Source organism: Culex quinquefasciatus, chromosome 3, assembly GCF_015732765.1.
Source record: "Culex quinquefasciatus strain JHB chromosome 3, VPISU_Cqui_1.0_pri_paternal, whole genome shotgun sequence".
Classification (NCBI taxonomy): Eukaryota; Metazoa; Arthropoda; class Insecta; order Diptera; family Culicidae; genus Culex; species Culex quinquefasciatus.
The window spans coordinates 151,972,583-151,984,583 of NC_051863.1; the positions used below are offsets into that span (position 1 = coordinate 151,972,583).

At 36.2% G+C, this 12,001-nt stretch overlaps 2 protein-coding genes across 3 annotated transcripts in view; one reads left to right on the forward strand and one right to left on the reverse strand.

The window, feature by feature from the left end:
• Positions 1-6,925, forward strand: part of LOC6044825 (myosin light chain kinase, smooth muscle) — a 33,474-nt gene extending 26,549 nt beyond the window's left edge. Inside the window, 3 exon segments of the mRNA XM_038264481.1 lie at positions 43-146; positions 6,291-6,430; positions 6,433-6,925. Coding sequence (XP_038120409.1) covers positions 43-146; positions 6,291-6,430; positions 6,433-6,638 — 450 coding nt within the window. The 3' untranslated portion in view covers positions 6,639-6,925.
• A 2,433-nt stretch (positions 6,926-9,358) lies between these two features.
• The window catches only part of LOC6044826 (nuclear factor NF-kappa-B p110 subunit), a 30,167-nt gene continuing 27,524 nt past the window's right edge, over positions 9,359-12,001 (reverse strand). Inside the window, exons 7-9 of one of the 2 annotated variants that reach the window (XM_038261827.1) lie at positions 10,815-11,268; positions 10,185-10,748; positions 9,359-9,775 (exon numbers count right to left, since the gene is read on the reverse strand). In XM_038261827.1, coding sequence (XP_038117755.1) covers positions 9,671-9,775; positions 10,185-10,748; positions 10,815-11,268 — 1,123 coding nt within the window. In that variant the 3' untranslated portion in view covers positions 9,359-9,670. The remainder of the gene's footprint in view (positions 9,776-10,184; positions 10,749-10,814; positions 11,269-12,001) is intronic. The other variant, XM_038261828.1, reaches the window with a different exon arrangement.

Consider the following 12,001-nt stretch of genomic DNA (forward strand, 5'->3'; position numbering starts at 1 on the left):
CTCAAGTGTGATTTAGAATTCCTAATCTTTTCTTATGAACAGGTCATGTTCGGTACTCCGGAGTTCACAGCTCCGGAGGTGTTAAACTACGATGAAATCTACTTCTACACCGACATGTGGAGTTTGGGAGTGATATGCTATGTGCTGTAAGTAAATGAGGGTTAATGTCTGTTCAACACAGGAGCTACTTTGCTTATAACCTACTCGCTTTGATTTGTTTACTAACTTAAGCAAATAATGCTTGTGATTCGTTTTCTAACCTTAATTAAAGTTTTGCTGATTTTGCCCACGTACAGAAACTTAAAATAGTTGATCAATGATTCATTTCAAACCAAAATTGAATTAAGTAAATTTCTGGCCAAAAAAACTCTACTGTTGGGTTCATAAACTGTGAAATCATTCTTAGAAATTTAGCTCCTCTATGGATTAAATCTTGTAGAACGATTCCACAATATTTATATCCAAAAATGGACAGTCAAAATGTTCATCTCTGTATTAGTGTCATATGAATTGACCAATTCCAATGATTTAATTGCCTTAGAATCCTATTTTTTCTAAACATGTTATCTAAATTTATTTGGAAGTTTCTGATTTTTTCAAAACATTTTTGTTATGAAATTTCTTTTGGTTTCCTTCGTTTTTAATATGTTTGGGAGGGTAGATCCGCTTTTTAGGCTTTTATTTTTGCTTTTGCAATTTTCAACAACTAACCAATCGGACCATTTCAAGACCTACCACTACTGGACATATGAACCGTCTGTGGACCAAAATCCAACAACCAATCGACCATAACCTCACCCTCGTTAGTGTTACGTTGAACTCTTTTCTCATACAACACACATTTCCTTTAACCATAGTCGTTCGATGCCACCCAGATAAACCTGTAAAAGTAGAATCAGGACTACTCCAGGCAGACTTTGAGTGCATCCGGTTTTTGTTCCATAATTTGAATGTTCTTTTCTTTTGCCCTTTGTAGACATTTGTAATAGTCTTACATTGTGTATTGTTCTCTCTCGCTCATGTGTTCAACTGCTCGATTCTCTACCATTTTTATGGAAACTTATTAACATCCTGTTGAGGTTGACTTTTGATTTGTATTTTTTTGAGCTTTTATTCCACAGAAGTAAATGAACCGAAAAAGGGGTAACAGGGAACATCGTTGACTGTGAACGAAAAGAGTTCTTGGTAACATAACGTTTTAACTTTAGTTTTTATTATTGATACTCGTGCCGGATTGCTCTTATGGTGGCGCTGAAAGTTCAGCTGGAAATAAACTATCCGTGAAATGGTTTGGGGTGAAATCACTCAATTCTCCCTAGCCAAGTTGATGAGCCGAATGAACGAGCTATTTGAGACCATTTCCGATGGATTGTTTCGATGAACTTTTGTGCCAAGTGATATTATTGATCAAGAAATTTTATTTGAAATGACTTTAAAATCAGTCAAAAATTACACGTTCAACAAAAACAATATTTACGTTTGCTAAATCTGTACAATTAGTCATACCTTTGCATCAGATTTAGCTGAGTAAACTCTGTGCATCAGTTAGCTGCCTTTTGGTAAACACACACGAGTTGCCACATCTACTCCGATTTAGTCAGTATTTCCGCACGTGCTCGCAGTCTAATCACGTACTAGCACAGACTTCCCTCGTGTGAAACATTTCATTCATGAAATTTGACGTCATTTTTTCGCGTCATTTTCGCTAGAAATCCCCCGAGATATTACCTATAAAAATCCCCTTACATAAATATTACGAAATCCGTTCCTGAACGTCAAGGTGCTGGGAATTTCCGGATTCTGGTCATTCTTTTAACTTGATTATAATCACGGGAGATTGAAATCTTATATCTGGGTTTTGCCACTTGTTACAGCCATCCGGTTTAAAGGCCTGACTTACGTGCCCTCGAGGGTTATCGTATAGAAAAATGAGAAACTCACGACTTCAAACTGACATATTACAAACTCTACGCGCAATCCATCATTAATCAGAACAACTATGACTATTCAACCAGAGGCAGCTAAACACTCGACACACGTTTAACAAAATGACGCACTTTATGAGTAATAATTGCACATACCCTGTATAAAATATATTTTTTATGTATACAACAATAGATTAACTAACGTGACGAAACAGTCTTATTTTGGTGTTTGTTTAACAAGGCGTTTCTAAATTGTGAAAGAATGTATAAAAAAGTTTGTTTAGCTCAGTCGTAAGTCAAATTCAAGAGCACGATTATATTTATATATCACTATCAATATTGAGTTTTACTAGTAAGTGTTCCTGAGTCATCTGATTGCATTAATTGTTAGTAATTGTTTTTCGCATAATCTAAGTTCTACGAACATTAAAAACAGGGTTTCATAATTTACAAAAATGCAACATGTTTAATAATATTAAATAAAGTGTAATGAGGTAAAATTTCTTACCATTATTCCAAAGTCATTGTTGAATTAAAAACGTTACTTAATCCACCTTTAGGTGGTTGGTGCCTTCCTCACATTCATAAAGTAAATAAATTCATTAAAAATATCAACATTCCCCCTTAACATGTTTAACACATCAACTTTATTACTCAATTCTTTTGATAAGGTTCGCAGACCTTCAATATATCTGGCTCATCGGCAAGGTCTGATAAAAAACCTATTCAACGATAGTTTGCATGGAAGAATCCGACAATATTTCTATCACAATATCTGAAATCCGGCCTCCAAAAAGTGTATAAATAACACTTAAGTGCTAATAACTTTTGATAGTGTTGTCAGATCCTCGATGTTTTAAGGCTCATTTGAAAGGTCTTTCGATTATCTAACTAACGACAGGTCGCATGATGGACCCGGACATCATTTTCATTGAAATATCTGAGATCCGGCCTCCAAAAAGTGTATAAATAACACTTAAGTGCTAATAACTTTTGATAGGGTTGTCAGATCTTTAATGTTTTGGGCTCATTGGAAAGGTCTTTTTAATACCTTTCTAAAAATGTAAAAAATGTATAACATGATAGGTTTTCTTGCAAAAACCACCCTTTTTACAATCTTCCGGACTTACGCCAAAATCGTTTTTTTAGCATAACTTTTGAAGTACTTAACTAAACTTGCTGATTTTAAATAGAGACCTATGGGACCTCAAGACGGATCGAATGAGACTAATACGGTCAAAATCCGTTCATCCAGTCCGGAGATAATCGAGTGACAATTTTTTTGTCCACCCACCTACACACATCCACAAAGACATTTGCTCAGAACATGATTCTGAATCGATATGTATACGTGAAGGTGGGTCTACGAGGTCAAATTAATAAGTTCATTTTTCGAGTGATTTTATAGCCTTTCCTCAGTAAGGTGAGGAAGGCAAAAGTACAAACAAATTTTGCTTAACCTCGTTTTCCTGATATTGATGAAAAAGGTGTTTTTTGACAGCTTCAATTAAAAAAAATATTTACGAAATCCCGCTCCTCAGATATTCAAATTGTTGAAAAAAATTTTGTAAATCCTGATCTTTAAATAATTTAAAGACGGCTTCAAAGTGATTTTAGATGACGGCTATTATGGCGATGGTAGAATATGGTTAACCCAATACTAAAAATTTACTAGTTTTCGTACAATTTTGGCAGCTGTCCATACAAAAATGGTATGTAGCTTAAGAATTTTTGAAAAGAAAATAATAACCTAAAAATTACCCGAAATTCATTTTTTTTATTTTTGTCAATTAACGATGATATTCTCAAAAACAGTATTTTCTATTTTTATAAAGTATATTTTAAGCCATGGAGAAACAATCACAAAATAGAATCAAGGAGAAATGTTTTTTGAACAGTCATAATTTTTCAATGTATTAAGCAAGTATTCCATTTTGTCCAAAAATCAAGTAAGTTTTAGTTTGATTTAATTTCAATTTCAATTCGGTTTATTGGTGAATAATCAAGATACAATGAGTTGTTTTGAAGTGCATAACAGAGTTTTGGAGTTCCTTTCAGCTGTGTGTTGCGTCATAATCCATTTGGAACAATTATTTCCTTAACAAAAGTTTTGGTTTGCAATCTAGAAATTCTATATATTTTTCACGTAATTGTGACAATTCTCAATTTAAATAATTGGATTTTTCAAATCTCAAAAATAGTTGCTGCAATTTTGCAAATACATAAATTTTGAATTGAGGAAAAAATCATTTATTTTTAATGCTAATTCTTCTCAATTTTTAAACTAGCAGCTCGGAAACGTCCGATATCTTAGTAAAATTTTCCAATCATTCGAATCAATATATTTTAAAAATCAACATGTCAACTAAACATGTCAAATGACAAACTTTGACAATTGATTTAAAAAATATTATTATTAGAAAAGGATATACATACATGGACTGAGAAGTAATCAACATGCGCCTTTTCTCAGAAGTTTACCCTTCAGTGACATTTGAAAACGGTGCACGTAATCGCAATAACTGCAAATTTAATAAGACTTATAAAAATGATTTTTTAATTGTTTTATAATTACATTTTTTGCATAACATATAACTTCGTGAATATTGTTTGTTTGTGGAGAACCCCATTACTTGAAAGATACTGTTATTGATACCTTAAAACATATAAAAATCGGTTTTGAGAATATAATAATTTTGTGAAAAAAGTGATTTATAAAATAAGTTATTTATTATCGCGGACGTCAATAATAAGAGTTCACGCGCGGTGATACGACCGCAAGATAATGATTGCATGACAGCCGCATGACAACCGCAGAACAAATTTTCGGCTGTTGTCAAAGGTTGCCTTGAGTTTTCAGCTCACTTTTTGGAAAATATTCAAAACAAATCAAGTTGACAGCCAAATCAACGTAGAATTTCAGTTCAATTTGCTGATTTTTATGGCCTATCTACAATCACTTAGCTTAGAACATCTAAGGAATGTAGTTACTTAGGAAAGTCTGCAACTTACGTTCGTAATCCACAATCAACTTAGAAAACTTGCTGGGCTGATATACGTTGCTATGCAGTTGTTTGTTTACCTTTGATATGGAAACGTCAACTTACCGTAGATTTTGAAATTTTCCAAACCAAACGTCAGTTTCTAATTTGATTACTTTTCCATTGTAGAAACTCAGATTCATTTCCATTGATTCAAATTCCTAAGCTAAGTGAAATTTTCTAAGCTAAGTGATTGTAGATAGGCCATTACACTGCGGAAGTAAGGCGGCTATAATCTCCAATCAGTCACAGCGAAGGAGAAACGTGATTGTATCTCGCAATAAGCAATATTTAAGAGTTTATTGTTTCTGGATTGTCTTCATCATTACATACAATTTTGCTAATACACTAAATCGGTTGGGAAATCCCTTTTCGAATATTTACCTACACTCAATTTGGGCTGGACAGCTGTATGGCGACTTGAATGATGCAATGATACAAAATGCCTACTTCGATCATAGGCTAAGCCCCCAAAAAAGTTTCAGCAAAATCAAATAATACAAATAAAATCCACTTCCGGTTTGCGAAAAGAGTTGCTCTATTTTAACGAATAATAATGATTTTATTATAATGCTTTCAAATGCAAATTGCCTTTAAAAACATTTTTTTTTTATCAAAACTTATCAGCTTCTCTCGGATTTGTGAAATAAATAACTTGAAATCAGTTATTAAAAATGTATGCATGATAATCCAAAAAAAATTCAAGAATCTTAACTTCAATACTGAAACATCTACATATTTATTAAAACAGCTTTAATTTTTTTTTCTTTTAAATTTCTTTATATTTCGAATGAATCTTTGTAAAGAGCGGAGTTTTAAAAAAGTCGTGGCTCTGTTATTTACATACCGTTTATTTTAGTGAACCAGGTCACGCGAAATGAATGAATGAAATTTATATTTCTTAAGAATTATTTTTTTTAATTAAATATATGAAATCTTTAAAGATGGTGCTAAATACTGTGAGCACATTATGTTTGTGTAAAAATTTGAACTTTCCATTTAAATAAAAAATTTCTTTGTTTTTGAGATTTGGTTGTGCCTAACACTTTTACACAGCAGTATTAAAACACGTGTTTTGCGCCACCCACTACTCGCCATATAAAAAAAAACGCTCCCAACAATTCTCGGGTTAGTTTTCAATAGGTCAACTTTAGAAATGCTTTAAATCGTTCATCGGATTTGTTTTAGAGAAAAAAATCAAATGAGTGTCGGAAGTTGTGATGGCTGTATTGCAATCTAACCAAAGAATTAAACCTCGTGCCCACACTTGAACCCACAAACAGAAATCTTTCTTCACCTCCCACTCCTACCCCACTTTTTCCAGCTTGTCGGGTCTGTCACCGTTCGTGGGTGGGAACGATCTGGCCACCATGAACAACGTCAACAGTGGCAAGTTTTCGTTCAAGTACAGCTCGTTCGAGGCCGTGTCCGAGGACGCCAAGGACTTTGTCCGGAAGCTGCTGGTCCGGACGGGACCCAGCGGTTGACCGCCCGGCAGGCCCTCCAGCACAAGTGGCTCGCGGAGACGACGACGGCCCAGAGCACGACCGAACTGTCTATAACAAAAACAAAATTGAAACGTTATGTTATTAAGAAACGGTGGACCAAGGCGGTCAACACGATCATCGCGCTCCGGCGGATGGGCGCCCGGATCGACTTTGATCTGGTTTGAAGAATGGGGGATGCGAACGGCAGGAGGAGGACGTGGTGGCCAACCGGCCTGTCCGTCGCGGGCCAACGAGAACGGGTAACACACATACTCACAGAGAAAGAGAAACCAGATACATTTTATTCGTAGGGTACATTCGCTAGTTAGGACTGTAACTGAATTCATTTCGCTTAGAAGTAAGGTAAAGTTATTAGTTAAAATCGCATTAAGACGCACCGATAGAATAGAAACTTTTGTTTACTACCCCTTCAAATGTTGTAAAATACAAAAAAAAAGATTTAAGTTAAAAATATTGATTTTGTTTTATTTTTTTGTAACCGGTACAGCCATCCCTCATATTCGGAACAGTTTACAGTTCGGTCAATGTTCAAAAAATCATAGAAAATCGATAATTGAACTTAATGCTTCGCTTTCACCTTCATTTGAAAGCTTTTCTTGCGATCTTTCGAATGCTGTATCAAACAACTGCAAATTTTAACTTTTATATCAAGTTTTTGAAGAAAAACTTTGACCCTTGAAATCCACAAATTCGGAACACTTTTTTCTTACGGATGTAAACAAACTTTGATTCTCTCCAGGAGTACATATTTTCTACAAAATAATGACTTCACACACTGGAAACAATGAAACTAAAGCTTAATAATGTTTCATAAATGGTCTGATAACTTTTTTCGTGAAAATATCTGTTTAATTCAGGTGTTCCACAATTGTGGGAGGCACAATAACATCCCACAATTATGGAACATGCAATTTGATGGCAGTGTTTTGCTGCTCTGAATGAAAAAGTCTTGAGATGCAGTTTTACTACTACTTTTACTAGTGAAATAGCAAGAGAATGACCAAATAAAGGTCCTAAAAATAGAAGGGTCGCCAGAAAAGATTCATTTGGTATGCTATTGACAAATCATCACAAAAGTGATCCGAATTTGTGGGTGTTCCAAATATGTGGGATGACTGTATTTGTTTACGCAATACGCAATTTCACGTTAAACTCTATTAATAACAAAATCGATTTTCCAGCACAGCATTTTTTGGACCCCAAAGCTATTTCTCAAAATTGGAATGTATTGTTTCAGACTCTCTTTTTCGCAAAGCAAAAAAGAACATTGTTTCTTGCAATTCCGTTGCGAAACTTTTATTTTTTCTGTCGTTCTCGAATTTCTGAATGGCCAACTTTTAATCGCCAAAAAAAACGAACTTAAATAGTAGTTCATGCAACAAGTTGCAAAAAGAGGATTTTTTTTTCAGCACGAGTCGTACATTTATCCAACGAGGTTCACCGAGTTGGATAAATACGAAGAGTGCTGAAAAAATCAAGTTTTGCAACGAGTTTCATACAACATTTTTTGCAATTCCAAAAACACACACTGAGTGAAATTTTAAGTCAAATTTTCATGTATTTTGTCAATAAATCGTTTGAATCAAAAAAAAATGTTGAAAAGTGTTACTTTTCAAAACAAGTGCTGAAAAGTTCAACTTTTCAGCACCCATTTGAGTGCTGAAAAGTAAAACTTTTCAGCATTTATTTGAAAAGTGTTGCTATTCGATTCTGTTATTTTTGGTACAGAAAAGTAGGCTATTTGAAAAAATGTGACAGAACAAAATATTTCAGTGCTCAGAGACTACTGAGTCGGAAAAATGTGAAAAAATGCTAAATGCTTGGACGTCAACACATTTTTGTTTCTTTTTGATAAACTCGATCAACGATTATTTTTCAGAATTGCAAACAATGTTGTATGTAACTCGTTGCAAAACATGATTTTTTCACCACTCGTCGTATTTATATTTTTTATTTGCAACTAGTTGCATAAACTACTATTCTGCAACCAGAGTGTTGGAAAGTTATTTTTTCAGCACCTGTTTTAAAAAGTAATACTATGAATATTTTCCTCGAGAAATTTGTAATACAAATGCAATTGAAATCATTCCTAACTATTTGAGACAGTTCAATCGATTTAAAAATATAAACTAGAAAATTAATTAAAGATTGCTTCACCCGCTTGCAAGCTTAAACGTTATACAAACACACCCACATGTTGTTTCATAACACTCGGAATTCACCTGATTATTGTACCGGCTAGAACCAGTTTATCCCCGCAAAGGTAAATAGTTGATAATTGTGTATAATTGTTTTACAATTAAAGGCCTCTCCCGAGGAGAATCACCCACCTTCACACTCACCATCACACCCGTAGAAGAAAAACTAGTAATTGAATAACTCAGACACCGCATTTCGCACGTGTACTGAATTCTTAAAGGTATTGTTTGAAAATCACTCCTCCAACCGACTGCGACTACTCGACCGGTTCTAGCCGGTTTGGCCAGCAAATGATGCTTATTTATGAGCACGTGCGAGGCGCACGACCGACACAGGTAAGTTGAACCCTATAGAGTTGAGAGGTGAGATTCTGAATGATGATTTTTAACACGAGTTTTAGTACGTTCTATGGATTTCGTATAAACAGATTGTGGGTGGGTGTCATCAATTCGTCGATTAAAATGTGATGTTACAACTATTAAAAAGATTTATTAATTTTCTTGAACACTAAATCAATGCTACAAATGTTGGGAAACTAACAAGAAACCATTTTTAACCGCTGATCGTTTAGAGATTTTCGAAAGATAAGTCAATTTAATATTCTTTCTTGTTATGCTTTTATGGAGACGCACGGTGTTTATCACTTGAAAATGGGGTAGCTTTTATGTATTGAAACTTCTCGTAATAGGCTTTTCACCAAATACATTTATTCAATTATCACTAAAACATACAAATTTGTACCTTGCTTACACGGTAAATATGACTTCGTAAAATATTCGTGATTTTAGTTATAACTAGCTTACAAAACAGAGAGAAGTCACTCTTACAATGTGTGTTCAGTCTCTCAAACATAAATCTTTCAAAGAACAGCAACAATTTATTCATTCAGAAACTTCAAGCTTTAACTATATCACTGGCCTAGACTGTGATGCAACTCGTTACTACCTATCACTTAGTCGATTGAGCATAAATATCAGCAGCTTCCACAGCTTCAGATTTACTTCATGTTCCGACAAACCATCTCGTCGATGCAGTGAATCGCTTCCTTCTGCTCCAGCGCCTGGAGAATGTCAATCAGGTGGTCCAGCTTCATTTTTTGCATCTGAAAATAAAAATAAATAAATAAGTGGATCTGATTATGACAACTCGGTAACTCATAAGAATTTTTAAAAGATTGTAAATACCTATTATTATGAAAATTCTTAATTTTATAAAAAAAAATATCGGTAACTTTCATGCACATTCCATTTCGCGCATTGAAATGAAATTTGTTGAGCGTTTCTCGGAATTGCAAAAAAAAAAGTTGTATGGAACTCGTTGCAATACTTGATTTTTTCAGCACTCGTCATATTTATCCAACTCGGTGAACCTCGTTGGATAAATGTACGACTCGTGCTGAAAAAATCTTATTTTTGCAACTCGTTGTATAAACTACTATTTTACATGGAGTTGGAACTGTCGGTCAAGTTGAGATATCAATATCAAGTCACCGCGCTCTTCCCAACACTTACCTCAAAGTAGCTCAGAAGCATCTCGGCGGGGTTCGGCGACATTTCCCAGATGGAGAAAAACGCATTGAAATCCAGCAACGATCCCAGCTCCTTCCAAACATTATTTTGATTCAGCAACTCACACAACTCCGTAAGGCACGGCTCATCAAACAGCTCGCTCACAGCGCCAGCACCCTCACCGTAGGGCACCGTCTTCAGCGGGGTCAACTCCGCAGCTGTCGGCACATGATTCTCCAGCAGCTGAATGACCTCAACCCGATTGCAGGTCAAATTCATCGAAAGCAGCACACTCTCCGAACTACCAGCTTCCACCGGCGGCGCCGGCAGATCATCCTGCGTCGCAGCTTCTTCATCGTCTTCGTCGCCATCCTCGATCGAGGGTTCCTTCTCCAGCAGGCCGCCCGGGTTGAACCGTAACAGCTCCCGTACGATCAGTTTGTTGCTCGCGTTGACCTGGTGCCTGGCGTTGGCCAGCTGCAGCGGCGTATAGCCGGCGTTGTTGGGTTCGTCGCTGAGTGACTTATCCACTTGCTCCAGAATGTAGTTGACCAGGTCCAGAGAATCCTGTGAATTAAAATGATGCGATCAGAAACGAACCGTTGAAGTCTCCTTCTCTCGCGTAAAACGTACACTCTCCACGGCAATGTGCAGGATATTGTTACCATGCTTCAGATCTTGTTCCGTGGGCGACGCTCCGCGGTCCAGCAACAGCTTCGTGACTCGCAAATTCCGACACATTACGGCCAACTGTAGCGGTGAATAGCCATCGTCGTTGGCCGTGTCCCACCGGAGCCCATTTCGCTTGCAGTGACCAACCAGTGCGTCCAAAGCTTCGGCACAGTTTTCCACAACGGCGCAGTGCAGGGCGGAATTGCCCTTGTAGTCGCAGCAGCTGATGCGGACACCGGCCAGCAGCAGGCTCTCGACGACGGCGACCTGGTTGGAGGAAACCGCCAGGTGGAGGGCCGTTTCGTTGCGGTCGTTCACCAGTCCCAACAGGTCGTGGAGTTGGAACTCTTGCAGCAGCTCGACGAGCTTGCACGATATGACCGATTCGCGGCGCTCGATGGCCATGTGGAGACAGCTGAAAAAAGGGGAAATATTTATTTGCCTGTACTTTTCAAATGTTTTTTTTGAGTTTGGGAATATGTTATTAAATGACTCTAATAGCAAAACTGGGTTAAGGTGAAGCCGTTGTTCATTTTCGAAGAAAATTGATCATCACTATAAAATATTCTGTATTAAATTCAATTAAACGAATTTCAGCACCAAAAGGAATCAGCGTGTGCCGATTGTTGCCTTCTTGAAGCCACTGAAAGAATTTTGGATCGAAATCAATTGTGCTTCAAAATTTATATAATTTTGTGGCACAGTCATTGACGTCCTAGTTGGCAATCATTGATTAATGACGATTTCCATAACTTCACAAGGAATGGGATAATCGTTACCAAAAGGAATCAGCACGTGTAGGGCACTATTCTAAACAACTTGTTGAAGAAATTTTGTCAAAATATTGAAAGCGACGCAAAATTTATATCTTTAAAAGAAAAGTCATGACAATGATGCAAGTCTTCGCGTTAACAATGGGGAAATAACAAAATTGTAGGTATCTATAAATTCATTTTTGTTTGAATTAAGGCCGTTACAAATATTTTTTGAAGTGTGGGGGGGGGGCACACAAAATAAAAAAAAGTATAAAAATTTAAAATTACGAACCATGGTTTCAACATTTTAATGAAAAAATGTTTTAAAATGCATTATACACCTATCCAGTTGTTTTGCCATCATTAGTTTCTATTATTGCTGTACATTGGAAT